Genomic DNA, 14,722 nt, shown 5'->3' with positions numbered 1-14,722 from the left:
TACCTTGAAGAATTAAGTTCAAGTGTAACTACAATTGAAATATATGATTCAGCTGAGTTATGACCCATTTTTCCTCTCAAAAGCAAAAGGGAATAATGACAGTTGTGAGACTTACATTTTTCCATTCCAGGGTTTTTCTGAAAGTTATTTCACAGGGGAGCTAAAGGCAAAATGCACTTAGTGACATTTATTTGCTTTAAAATAGTTATTTATGCTACTACTCACAGGACAGATAGCATTTTAATAACAATTTATCAAATAACAATTGTATTTGGTCATTTATTTTTAAACTGTACAGACCAAGAGGCATTCAGGAAGGAAATAATCACAAAATGTCATATGATACCTAAGGCTACAATTATAACTAAATGACATATTTACATACAACAGAACCAACATACAACAGAACAAACAACCAACATGACAAATACACAAGTAACATATATATGTGATTGAAAATACCCACCCCTAGCAGAAAGCTTTTTGGTGTTGATAATTTTGGCAGCATATTCTTGTCCAGTAGGGATTTTCATACATCTTCTCACCACTGAGAATGCCCCCCTGAAAACCAATAATTAGCAGGTCATCAATATAATCAGCTCTGATATTCTATTAAAAACACACATCTGAGCATTTTTATTGAACTTAGTGAACTGTCAAATATCAGTATACCATAAAGTAATATCCAGAAAACGAACCGTTCTTCCTGGAAACTGAGACCCTCTTTAATGTTGAAAAATAAAATTAGATTTCATTAACTGGGAGCACACATTATTAATCAACAAAATGAAAAGAACTGCCAATTACGACGGCTCTTGTTTGCACATGAAATTTGAAAACATTTTACACTTCACGCTAACACAGCACCAAATGCTCTGAGAAGAAACCCTGCAAAGAGCAGAGCTGAGACGGAGCAGCAAAAAATCTGCTGCCTATTTATTTTAGTAGGAAAAAATAAAATTAATGTGGCTCCAAGTAAGTAAATATGGTGATTGTTTTCATTAAAATAAGTCTTAGGAACACTTGAGTGGGGTTTAACAAATCCTGCTATGGTGATTTCTCTGTGCCCTGTTTTGGGCTGGGGGAGGGGAGAGATTTGAATTAAGCTGCTCTTCCGACATATTCTCCATGTTTTAACAGCAGACAACATAAATATATAAGGATATGATTTTCATTACATTTAAAAGATATTTACATGTCCTTTAATTCAACTGTATAAAACAACAACACACACATAAACGCGCCCCTTCCTTAAGCAATGTTCGAAACTAGCGACAGAGGATTTGGGTTTGGGTTTGATGCTACATAAATTAACGTTCGCGGCTCGGCCTCTAGATTCTTTGCACAGGTTCTCAGTAGGTCTCCTGTCCCCTTCCTTAACATCACCAAGTACAATAGTTCTGCCCGTCAGGTGTAGGAGGTCGTTGTACACAACGATGGGCTACCCTTGGGAAGCTCTGTCCCGGTCACCAAAGGGCTTTTCCGCTGCCTGTATAAATAAATCCTCCCAGAGAATGCGAAGATGTACACGTAAATCCTAGGAAGGATGATGATGAGCGAGTAATCTAGTGCAAAGAATAATCGTGGATATGGGACAGGGGTTCGAGTCCCTTGGGGTGGCCCTTTTCCTGGACAGAACAACTACTGGACGCGAAATAGACTCTACGCCAAGTTGAACTTTCGGCATCAATAAATATGGCACCGTCTGTGGCAGCGAGTTCTCATCCGTACGTGGGTCGTACGGCCGACACGCCTGCGAAGCAGGCGGCATCTCTATTTACAGAAAACATGATCTATGTTGCATTTTACATGGGTTCTTGTTTCCTCTCCATACACACAGACACACGCTCGCACACTTCTCAGGATGACAGCTACAACTGCAGGGATCGTAAATCCACCAAGTCTCTGGTGCAGAAAGGTGGGGGGAGCGGGAGAAGGTGGGCTGAGGATTATCGGAATGGGCCACAGCCGGGGTGGAAGGTCTTGCCCCTTCTTTGTCCCCTCCTCTTACTAACACAGCACCTTCCTCCGAGCTGACACACCAGGGGCCCCCCTCCCTCTCCTCCCGTCTCCCAAATTCCCTCGCCCCACGCGGGAGGCCGGTGGGTCGGGGGTAACGCGACCCGCCCTCTGCTGGAAATGGGACGTGAGGGTGCCCGGCAAAGGCGCTTACTTTCCGAGCTCCTCGAAAAGCTGATACTCGTCCGTGAACCTGGTACAGGTTGTAGTCGAAGCCATCCTGGGTCCGGGCTGTACCCCTGGCTGGGAGCGCGGCGGACAAGACGCGAGCAGACGCGCGGCTTCCCCAGGACTAGTCCCGCGGCGCTGTCACCCAGGGCCGCCCTCACTTTCCTCGTCCGAAAGTAGCTCGCCGGCGAGGGAGTATGCGCAGGGGCGGGGCGGGAGGGGAGATGACCAGAAAGGGTGGCGTGGGGTCTCCTCCCTACGGTCCGCCGATCCTCCTCCTTCTCCTCCTCCTCCGGGCCTCGCTTCCTTCTTCTCCTCCGGTCGTTCCACCCGCCCCCTTTCCAGCCCCTCTCCTCAAATGCAGGGGCAAAGTACTCAAGAAGAGGGACCGGGAAATGGAAAAACAGCCGGGCACGGGGCGAGAGGCGAGCAGTTGCGAAATGATCCGCACCGGAGCAGGAGGGGTAGAGGCGGAGGGGAGGGAGCCCGAGGGGGCGGAGGCCGCGGAGCCGGGAGCGGACAGCTCGAGCCCAGCTGCAGCTGTCAGCAGGCGCGGGGTGCGCCAGGGCCGGCCTCCCAACCGCGGGCACCTCGGCCGCCTCGCGCTCCCCACGAGCCCACGCCGCTCCGAGACTGCGCGGCGGAAGAAAAAGCGCTGGGCTCGGGCGAAACCTCGTCTGCTGTCCCCAGGCCTCCGCCTCCTCCCCGGCGCCTGGCAGCACCCCCTCCCTCACGAAGCCTCCTCTTGCTGGTCCCACACCTCCTGCTAGCGACTCTAACACTGTCCCTTTCCCACCCTCCTTTCCTCCCTCCCCGAGCCTCACACACGCGCAGAGCTGTCTAGGGAGAGACCAGGTGGGTGGAGGACGTGCGGGGCAGAAACCGGGAGAGGGTTTAGGTGAATGAGGCGAGACGTCAAAATTACAGTTAAACACGCAATTAGGCTCCTGCCTAAATGTGGGGCTGAGTTAGCGGGAATACGTGGGGTAACTCGTGGACTGCCGAGGGCTGCTGCCGGGGGTCGCAGAGGCCCCCAGCCGGGTTGTGGGCGCCGGGCTCTAGGGACCGACCCCCGCCGGCGCGCAAGCTGCGGTGCCTTAGGTAGAGGGGCGAGGGGTGCAGGCGCTTCATCTGGGCGCGGCTCCGTGTTGACACAGCGGGGGCCGGATGTGGGTAGTCGACTGTTTCCAGAGAAGGGTCCCAGCCTCCCACACCTCCCGGTGATGCTCGGGCCCACCCAGCAGAAGCCACGCCGCCTGCTTCTAGGAGCCCAGCACGGGGTTCCTCCCTCCCCCGCAGCCTCTTCGGCGAGGGGCGACGCCCGCCGTGCCACGTTTCACTTCTGATATGACTGCCACCTCACTCTCCACGTCCCCCCGCCGTTTTCTAGATTGGGTTGCTCAGACTCTAGCAATCCCCAAAGGCCTTTGCTTCGGCCATGAATGTTAACAGAATGAAAGCAAAAACTCCGCCACGGGGGCCACACCTTCCCTACAGAGTAAACTCCCCTGTAACCTCAGTGAGTTCTGATAGTAAGACGGTTTCTCGCGAGATTTCCTGCTTGGGGGCGGGGTAGTGGGAAGGTTGGGTGTCGGTCACGCGACCTGGTAGGGTCTGACGTCACTCGCATCACGTGAACAGGTCTAGCGCCTTTCGCTTTGCAAAAGGAAAAAGGAAAAGGCGAGGTCGTGCGTGCTTTGCTTGTATGCTCAAAGATCTGGTGGGACTGTGGCACCTGAGTATACTCCGTAAATGGCTATGTGAAAAATCACTTTATAGTTCAAGAACACGTGCTGTTTATTAGCATATCTGTCATTGTTCACAGTAAATACGAGGAAAAAAATTATCCATTACATTTAAAATAGGAGACTTGCTGAGTGCTAAAACGACCCGTGGGCCTTCCTTCCAGTCCTCTGTCTTTAATAAACTATGCAATTGCAAACTTAGAAGCAGACCAAAACCGAAAGAGTTGTGAATGGTCTTTTTCAAATTACTGCCTTTTGTTTTACTGTATGGGGACTTTAAAAACCTGCAATTCTATTGCTAATTTGCATCGTTAGCATTACATCAGGGATTCAAATTTCCATAGCTGGAAGATGAAAGGTAAATAGGAGGTCCAGAGAATCTAAGATTGGAAGGAGTTATTTCTTGCTCTCAAAGGCTGCTGTTATTTAGTGAATTTGCCCACCGTCACACATAATCCTAATTCCCTTATTTCCTGATCTGGGGAATGCTATTCTGCCAATAACTGATGTTTTTACCAAAGTTCTCAAAGTGATCACAATTTTTAACGCTTATAACAAAATTGGACTTTGTACATATTTTGATTCCTAACCATAAAAAGCAAATATTGTGTAAAATGTAGTGTACAAGAAAAGATACCAAAAACTATATGAAGAAAAGAAACAAGGTGTCTAAATATTAATAATTGGGCTAGAAAGTTGAAAAAACAATAATTTAGTCTCGGCTAAAGGTTTTTAATATATATCTTAAATATTTAGCAACATGGTTCCAAGTTATAATGTAATAATTTAATATTCTTATGTGAATCTAAAAATGAAACAGAAGTAAACTTAAAACAGATAATATAGAATTTTACAACTCTGGGGAAGAAAATTGTTTTTTAAATATTCAAGTAACGAGGCCTACATAATTACTGTATTTATCTGTTATTTAAACTACCCATAATTGTAAATGGTTATGATGATTGTGTGATACAATAAAGGAAACTGAGTTTTAATACTGACCTATTATTAGACAATAAATGTGTTAGACAATAGATGTGTACTTTTTAAGCAAACACTGCTTAATCTATATTTGCACCATTCCCTGATCTATATTTTGTACTAATTAAAATATTTCTCTTATTTAAGAAAAACTGACAGTTATTTCTGATGTTTGGACTCCTTAAGACAGTAATCCTTTGAAAGTTACACTGAAATTCCATATTATCATCTCTTGCCTCCTTCCTGGTCTCCTGCTTCTGCCCTGCCTCCTTTCATTCAAGCCTCAGCCCAAACAGCCAGAATGATCCCCTTAAAACCTCAGTCAGAACAAACGATGCTTATGCTCAAAATCTTATGAAAGCTTCACCCCATCTCAATTGGACTAAAAACAAAATACTAAAGATGGCTTATAAGGCCCTAGAGAATCTCTACCCCTACTCCATTAGCCTTCTTACCTCAATTTGTGCCCTGGCTCACCCTCCTCTGACCACACTGGCCTCGGTTGTTCCTGGAGCATGCTTCTTCTTAGGGACTTTGCATTTGCTTTTCTCTGCCTCCCAGAATGTTCATCTCTTAGTTATCATCCTATCTCATTTCTTCACCTCCCTCCAATATTTTCTCAAATATTACCTTACTGTGGTGGTCTTCCCTGCCCACTCTATCAATGACTGCACCTCTCTCAGACATGATTTCTAGTCCCATTCCCTGCTTTATTTTTCCCCTCAATACCTATTACCATATAGTGTACTATACATTTTTTTCTTGTTAATTGTTTATACTTCCCAACTAGAACACAAGCTCCCCAAGGGCATGAATTATTGTATGTTGTTCACTGCTCTATTTCTAGCAACTAGAATAATGTCTGGCACATAATAGCTGCCCGATGAATTTTGTTAATGGGTAAATTAATTATTTGGGGGTTTAGATTAATCACAATTTTCATATTAAAATTGGTAGTTGATAATTAACATACCATTAAGACATCTTACTATAAGGGTGATCATTTTCAATCAAGATGCTCACAGTATCCCATGATTAAAAGTGTTTATGCACAGAAATGGATTTTTTAAATACACAAATAATTGATATCAAGAAAAAAGGATCTAGTACTAATTTTCTTGTCATTGGAGTCCATAAAGGAAGAAGGAATTTCTGTCTTTTAGATATATTGGCCTTACTAAATTTTACACTGAAATAAAAGGCAGTGCCAAAGGTTTTAAATAACTAGAGCTCATTGTGAAGACACAAGTCAATGTAAGGAAATGAAAAGTGTGGCTTAAAGTGAATTTTTCATGTGTAAAATGAAAAAAAAAATTTCTAAACAGCATATTTGGTTTCTCAATTGATTTAGTTAATCACACAAAAATTGAGATCACTCAGTGTATTGCTTCTAACTTTCTACTTTGCTAAGGCGGAAGCAAAGTATTCATAATTTTATCAACTTTAAAAATTTACCCTTTAATATGGGAAAGGCAGTAACAGCAAACAAAGGTGAAGGGGTCGGGGGTGGGGGGTTAGGGTTGGACGACCGTTGGTTTGAAAAGTAGTTGTAAGCAGAGCCCTTTCACTACCTAGACTACTGGACTTCAATCAGGTGAAATCATGTCAGTGCCAAGACAAGGAAGAAATCTTGCTCTAAATGTGTCCCATCCCTTTTTTGTGATAGCATTAACTGACAAACAGCAAAGAGATAGAAGACACTGAAAATGATCACTACATACAAATACAACATGAGAATAAAAGATAGAACTCTTGTAGATAAAAATTGCAAGACTTCAGTAGTCCCACTAGGAAGGGATAAATTTCTAATACTTAAACAAAACAGCTATTCACAGTCACTCATTTCCCTTGCTACAAAGTTACATACAAGAAACAAGGAAGAGATGACTATCTCCATAGCACCCCCAAAGGCCGAATCCATCCGTAGTATGTATATTTCTGTGAGAATTTTAGCAGGGTCTGTATTGTAAGCCACTCTTCACTGCAGTTTTAGAGGCAAGGAGAACAAAGCAACTTGCTGTTGCTTTTTTCAGTTAGTCTTCCTAAGGTACAGGAACTTAACCACATAGAGCCCGACACAAATACAGTCTACAAGTAAGTGGATAATCTATTCGCCACACCATCCATTTGTGCAAGATAAATTTACAGATGAAGAAATTAACTGTTGGGACTTCCCTGGTGGCGCAGTGGTTAAGAATCCACCTGCCAATGCAGGGGACACGGGTTTGAGCCCAGGTCTGGGAAGACCCCACATGCCACGGAGCAACTAAGCCTGTGCACTACAACTACTGAGCCTGTGCTGTAGAGCCCACGAGCCACAACTACTGAAGCCCACACGCCTAGAGCCCGTGCTCCGCAACAAGAGAAGCCACCACAATGAGAAGCCTGCGCACCGCAAGGAAGAGTAGCCCCTGCTCGCCGCAACTAGAGAAGGCCCATGCGCAGTGACAAAGACCCAACACAGCCAAAAATAAATAAAATAAAAAATAAATTTTAAAATGCTGTGAATTCAGAACACAATGATTTAAAAATTTATTAAAAAAAGAAATTATTCATAAAACAAAAGGCAGTAATAGAAAAGGTTTTCTTTGCTTCATCAGATGCTGAATTTTTTTTTTACTCAAAATAAAAAATGTGCAAATAAACAAGAAAATAAACGATATCCACCCAATCAAAAAGTAGCTCTTTTCCCATTACTTTCAAGTATACGGGTTAGCATACTATCCTCCATGAACATACATACATACCTACCACTGCTAAAGGAATTGTAGCAGGAAATTATATTGAGTATGATGTACAAATTGAAGCAATTGTGTAAAAGATTGTGGAGTCATTAACAAAGAAAACGAATTAGCAGAAGCTGAGTATTCCTCTGGAAACCCAGCAGGACCCTGTGGGGCTCCTGGGCACAGAAGGCTTTCTGTCCCCCATTTTCTTGTTTGTAGGGAGTTCCAAAGGGCAGATTCTAACAGTTGCTAATCAAGGGAGAAGCAGCCCAAAAATCACCTGAGGCAACATTAAAGGAACCAGAGAAACTCATCAAGAACACCTGAGACAAGGACTTCCCTGGTGACGCGGTGGTTAATAATCTGCCTGCCAATGCAGGGGACATGGGCTCAAACCGTGATCTGGGAAGATCCTACATGCCTGAGGGAAGATCCCACATGCCGTGGAGCAACTAAGCATGTGCGCCACAACTACTGAGCCCACGTGCCACAACTACTGAGCCCATGTGCCACAACTACTGAAGCCTGTGTGCCTAGAGCCTGTGTTCTGCAACAAGAGAAGCCCCCACTCCCCACAACTGGAGAAAGCCCAGGCACAGCAATGAACACCCAATGCAGCCAATAAATTAATTAATTAATTTAAAATATATATATATTACCTGAGACCAGATTAGAGGAGTGCAGGCCCTACACACATCCTAATCTTATCAGCAACCCCACCCTTGAACTGTTGCTATAAAACTCCCCTATCAAATCCTCCCAGGTCCCCTCCCAGGGACACAGTTTTTTGGGGCAGGAGCCACTGTGTCCTCCTTTGCCTGGCAAAGCAATAAAGCTATTCTTTTCTACTTCACCCAAAACCCTGTCTCTGAGATTTGATTCGGCACCAGGGTACAGAGGCCGAGCTTTCGGCGTCACTCTGTGCACGGGTTATGACTTTCACTTACTACTGTTGCAACACTTATCACTCCTGTAATTAGGCTATTGGCCCCTGCATGGCAAGGAACTGCCATTCAGTCCATCACCACAGCACTAGCACAGGGCTTGTGCCCTAACAGGTGCTCAAAAATACCTTTTATTAAAAAAAAAAAAAAAAAGAATAGATGTTATCATTAGTCTTTGTCTTCCAAAATATTAAAAATGCCCAATCTTTAATAGGGTGTAATGAGTCCCCTTTGTTGCTATATTTAATGGATCCTTTTCACTCCTTACATAACTTGACCTCTCTGTATCGTTTCATACTGTTGACCTGAATCTCTCTGTTGGTTTCCTTGTCTGATGCTGCATTCTCTACTCACAGCACCTCACCTGCCAGCCCACATTTCTGTCTCCTCTTTTCTTCAGGCTCATTCCTGGTGGCTCTTTTTCTCCATCTTTGTGGTAAATAGTTGCTCTCAGGATTCTGTCTTAGGTGACTCTTTTTCTTATTTTACACACCTTTCCAGGGCCACCTTAGTAACTCTCATTACCTTGATTATTTTCTGTCTTAAATTCGCCTCTCCAGGTGTAGATCCTTAGGCAAGATCAGAGAGTTATTGTGGCAGTGCTCTCAGAGAGAAGGGTAAGGAAGTGGAGAAGCAGGGGAAAAACAAAATAAACTCAAACAAAAAAACCCAGCATGTGCCTTCAGGCAAAGTCCCAACCACAGCCTGATTCACCAGCTGCTCAGGAGTGTAAATTACACCCAGATTTTTTTCCCCTTCAGGCAAGGACTTCCCCATTCCTTCACCAGGCAGTCATTGACCACCAGCTATGGGGGAGGGGGAAAAGAAGGGACATAAACTCCCAAGGGGTCAAGTAAGGCCCTCCTTACTTTCAGGCACATAGAGAATGATGAAGGGAAAAACCAAGTCAGCTAGATATCAAAAATGCTAATGACTGAAATCTTTACCTCCAGCTCCCATTTCTCCACGAGCTTCAGACTTGTGTTGCCAGCTCCCTATTGGAAGTTTCCTCCCAGAGAATCTACCTCTGATTCAACACGTTAAAAATTAATCTCCCAGCTTCCCTCTCTATCTGCACCTCCTCCATATCTCAGCAAGACTTGAGGGTCACCTGTAACGGTCCCTCTCCCTTCCCTCCCACAGCCAATGACAAGTCCACACACCTCAAGCCATACCCACTGCAAATGCCTTCTTTTAAGCCATCAGCTTTTCTCACTTATATTAAGGCATTAAGTCACCCTTCTTTAGTGAACTTACACTAAAGAAATCTAATGTGTCTCTCCTCAGTGTAGATACCATTATTAGTTCATCACATATCCTTAAAAAAAAAAAAAAGCCCCAAATCTTTCATATACCCTACCACGCATTTCCTGGTTTGGACCTGGTTAGTTTCATGGACTCATCTCTCTCGTCCCCATGCTACTCCATGATTCCTAAACATTTCTAGAATTATCTATCCACTTCACTTCATTTCTCATCCCTGGCATTCTAGACCAAACCATCATCATCTCTTAACCAGTTTGCTGAAACAATCTCCTAACTGCATTAATCTGATATCATTGAAATTCTTCCTGATAAGCATATAACTATCTAGTGGCCTGTTTATCTAAAGCACAGAGCACCTCATTCTGTTTTTCATCCTGAATTCCTTTCAGGGGGGTTGTCAGTGGGCCACTGCAGTGGGTTGGGATTTAAGCCTTGCATAAGTGATTGATGAGCAAGGCTCTTTGTTCTTTTTTTGTTCACAATCCCCTTTGCCTCCTTTTGGTCATAAAGTCAACCAAGGTTTGGGAGGTATTTAGTGACTGATTTGTCCAATGGCTCTAGGAAGGCTCATTCCTAGATCAGGCAAGGATTTCGTTGGTAGGCCATTCATGTGCTATGTCTGCATTAGGCCCTGTTAAAAACCTTAAAACTCTCTGGATCATCTGTCTTACTAGTCTACTGCGGTCCAGAAAATGCTTCTCCCTTGTTGCATCTTCTCATACATAGAAAAGTACTAAAATCATTAACTTGACATATCTGTTTTGTAGTTAGCAGTAATCTTTTACCAAGATATATGCTCAATTACATGTATTTCATAGCCAAAAAAATGACATATATACTAGTTCCTCCCCTATTTCTTTGGAGTGGTTCCTCAGAGCTATCTCCTGGGCTACAGTCTGTGGTAAGACCCTGAATAAAACTTAAACTCACAACTCTTATGTTGGGTGAGTTTTTTTAAGTCGACACTCTTCTCTTGATTCATGTAACTTCAGAGGAAGGCAGCGTCTACTCCAACACTCTTCATTTTCAAAACTTAACTTTTTCCAAAAAATCAATGGTTTAAACTTCAATAAATTACCTTTGCCAAAAGTTGAAATTTCTGTTTTCATCATGTAGGGGCCAATGCTAAGGATTTCCTATATGCTATGTATCAGATAGACAAGGCAAACTGGACTCAGAATAGATTTTGAAATGTACTTTCTTACTCAGTTTATTATAACCAATCCTGTATAATTATAGTAACTTCTGTCCTATTTGCATGACAGGTCTGGTTAATTTATTATAATTTATTATTCAGATACTACTTATTCATTTCCTAAATCATCAAGGCCTCTGATATTTCTTATCTCTCTGCTTATTTGCTTTGCAGAAGTTGGTTACCATGCTCATTTATTCTCTCTCTTTTTTATTTAATTTATTTTTGGCTGTGTTGGGTCTTCGTTGCTGCTCAGGCTTTTCTCTAGTTGTGGCGAGCAGGGGCTACTCTTCGTTGCGGTGCGCAGGCTTCTCATTGCAGTGACTTCTCTTGTTGTGGAGCACGGGCTCTAAGCACGCGGGCTTCAGTAGTTGTGGCTCGTGGTCTCTAGAGCGCAGACTCAGTAGTTGTGGTGCACAGGCTCAGTTGTTCTGCGATATGTGGGATCCTCCCGCACCAGGGCTCGAACCCGTGTCCCCTGCATTAACAGGCAGATTCTTAACCACTGTGACACCAGGAAAGTCCCTATTCTTTCAAGAAGCAGAAAGAGAAGAGGTTTTAAAAATCTATTTGCCCAATGAGATAATCCATGTGACTAAACCTACCCACCAAAATCTGTACTATACTCCTTCTACAGAAATAGGGGTGGAGCTGTACACATAGGCAGAATACATTTACCAAAGTTCCCTGCCTCCAGATTATGTTCTTGGCAAAGACATCGTGAGCAGAAGTGATGTGTACCACTCGAGGTTCCAGACCCTGCGCATGCTCTTTAATGTTTTTCATGTTTCCTAAATGACTGCGACAGTAATTCCTAGGGCAGTCCTGTAAGTATCTTGTTGAAGATGGCAGAGCCTGGGTCCCTGAAAGCCTTCATAAGAGCTGAGCTGCTGCTAACCCAGAACCCTGCTCTTGACCAAAGAAATAAACTTCCTGTTCTTAAGGGAACTGAGTTTTGAGGATCCTGTCTTTTTCTGTAGGTTAGTCTACCCTATCTAAAACAAAGTATGTAAAAAAACTCTTAAAATCTAAAGTACTGCACAAATATAAAGTATTACTATAACTCAAAGCTTATGAATAAAATTACAATGAATGGAAATAAGTGATTTGGGTTATGACCATATTTTGTTTTTCTACATCATGCCCATTTCCATTAGTGTGGTAATTGAGAGTTAGCTGTTTTAGAATGGTCCAACTCCAATCAGAACACGTAGCTATATTGTTCAAGGTAAAAAATTAAATAAAAGAACCAGTTCACCATTCTCACTTCCTACTACACACACACACACACACACACACACACACACAAATACAGTTTCCCTTCAATGGGGCAGATTTTTAGAATTTCTGGAAGCTATAGCAATACCCCTGCAAAGAACATTTCTCTCTAAAACCTCCCATTCTTAATGCTTTTCTATTATATCTGTGAAGAAAAAAAGAGCTTCAATTAGTAGCTTATTTGTGAGCAACACTTCTTTTCACAATTATTTGGTTCATTTAACAAAGAAGATGTGCCCTCATATTAAGAGTGAAAAGGTGTTTTTAAAAGTGGAGGCAATTAAGCTGGGTGAGTTATCAAAAGTACACAGAAAACAAAACAAAACACTCCTGCAGCTTAAATGTGAAAAATTATGCCATCGATTTTGCAACATTTATTGTATAAATCGTGTGTTTCTGTATTAGGCCAGGGATGCAGAGGATGTAATGTAGAACAAAATAAATAGTGTCCCTAATTTTATAGGGCTTACTTTTGAGTGGGGGAGATAGGCATTAAATCAATTATTCATAAAAAAATTAAATAATATGAAGGAAGAATATAGGGAGCTATGGGAATGTATAATGTTTGTCTTGGTAGGAGAAGGATGAGCAAAATGAGATCTGAAGGATAAGTAGGAATTAACTAGATAAAAGAAAGTACAGGGAAAAGCATTCTAGTAGATGGAACACGGCAAATTCAAGGCACCAAAAGAGGTCCACTGGATTAGGGTGCCGTGAATAGAATAAGGCTGTAGGAGTAGATCAGAGAGGCTCTCATGGGGAACTTAAAACTATATGAAGGGCTTCCCTGGTGGCGCAGTGGTTGAGAGTCCGCCTGCCGATGCAGGCGACACGGTTTCGTGCCCCGGTCCGGGAAGATCCCACATGCCGCGGGGCGGCTGGGCCCGTGAGCCATGGCCACTGAGCCTGCGCGTCCAGAACCTGTGCTCCGCAACGGGAGAGGCCACAACAGTGAGAGGCCCGCATACCACAAAAACAAACAAACAAAAAACTATATGAAGAGCAGTATGGAAAAACTGAAAGGGTTTAAGAATGGATGTGATTTTCTTGTCATAAAGTTCATTCTGGCTGCCTTGTGGAAGATGAGTGTTAGCAATATAAAAAGATCAGCTTAAAAGGCAAGGTAAAGGAAAGTGATGGCTTGGATTTAGACGGCGGTGTTGGTGAAAATAGAAATAAATAAATATTTAAAATACATTTGGGAAAACTGATACTAAAATAATAAAAAACACATTGATAATTAAGACCATCTGTGTTAATATGAATTAGATAAAACTGTATGTAGACTATTGATATCAACATGACTTAGATTTTATTTTTTGTTTTTAGGAAAACTCTGCCTAGGTAACACAGTACTATAAATCAGTAAATAACTTTACTGTTTGCTTCAGGAAAACTCTTCAGATCAAACTGTTAGAGACAATAATCTTCTCCTCTGGCCAAATAACTTGCTCATCAGTTTAGTTGTCAAGACTAACTTCACAGTATCCACCAATTTTAAACTTTGCCCAGTTCTCCATTTCCCTTCTTGAAAGACTCCTTAAAATGCTTCAGGCCAGACCCCAAATCCTATAAATATCTCACCTCTGACTACCTCTTTCTGAAACACTGCCGAGACCCCCTCAAGGTGGTGTTCTCCCTATTGTAATGAGTTAAGAGTGCTTCATTAAAAGATTGAAGATATTTTGAGGAGCTCAACAAGGTAAACACAGGAAGTAGTTTCACAAACACTCACATAGTCATACAATGAAATATATGAAGCTATTATTGCATTAAATTACACTGTAGCAAAGTACTGGCATTGAAAAACGTCACACCATGTTAACTAAAAATTCAAGTTACTAAAGAGTTTACTTTAATCCCAGTTTAGTTAAATTTAGTTTAATCCCAGTTTGATATGTTTGGTTGTTTGGATGGATGGATAGGTAGATAGAGAGAGAGAGAGATGAAATTCTCAAAGGACAACCTCCTAAATTTTAACCGTGCTTATCTTTTTATCTTTAGGGGTAAGAATATGAATGAATTTTTTCCCAGTATTTTCAAATTTTTCCTCACTGAACACATTCTACTTGTGTAATAAAAACAATGAATGCTATGAAGAAATAAAAAAAAAAACTTTTGAATTTGCATATATTGGGGAATTTGAATGTGTACTTCAAAATCAAAAAAGTTTAGAATTTATAAACTCTGAGGTTTCTTCCTTAAAGTTTCCTTGTTTGGTGATGGGGAAATAGTATGGAGGAATAAAATAACTACTCTTTTCATGGCATAGTTTCACAGTAACCATGTAAGATACATGATACTTTTCATCTTATGAATGAGAAACTGGGGCACTAAGTGTTTAAATAACTTTATTTCTCACTAGAAACAAGGGCCAGTTGGAGTTACTCTCCAGAGTAT

At 42.3% G+C, this 14,722-nt stretch overlaps 1 protein-coding gene across 11 annotated transcripts in view; it reads right to left on the bottom strand.

Moving 5' to 3' along the window:
* Positions 1-14,722, bottom strand: part of CAMK2D (calcium/calmodulin dependent protein kinase II delta) — a 462,200-nt gene that overhangs the window by 279,433 nt on the left and 168,045 nt on the right. For 5 of the 11 annotated variants that reach the window (XM_089911562.1, XM_089911561.1, XM_089911565.1 and 2 more), the window contains one exon: positions 467-561. In XM_089911562.1, the coding sequence (XP_089767688.1) occupies positions 467-561 (95 nt within the window). The other 6 variants (XM_089911572.1, XM_030760083.2, XM_030760081.2 and 3 more) reach the window with 6 other exon arrangements.

The sequence above is a fragment of the Delphinapterus leucas genome, chromosome 5, assembly GCF_059928025.1.
Source record: "Delphinapterus leucas isolate spDelLeu-1000000601 "Yukka" chromosome 5, BTC_Dleu_Yukka2, whole genome shotgun sequence".
Lineage (NCBI taxonomy): Eukaryota > Metazoa > Chordata > Mammalia > Artiodactyla > Monodontidae > Delphinapterus > Delphinapterus leucas.
The sequence above is the reverse complement of the archived record's forward strand: the minus strand, read 5'-3'. Positions and strand labels throughout refer to the sequence as shown.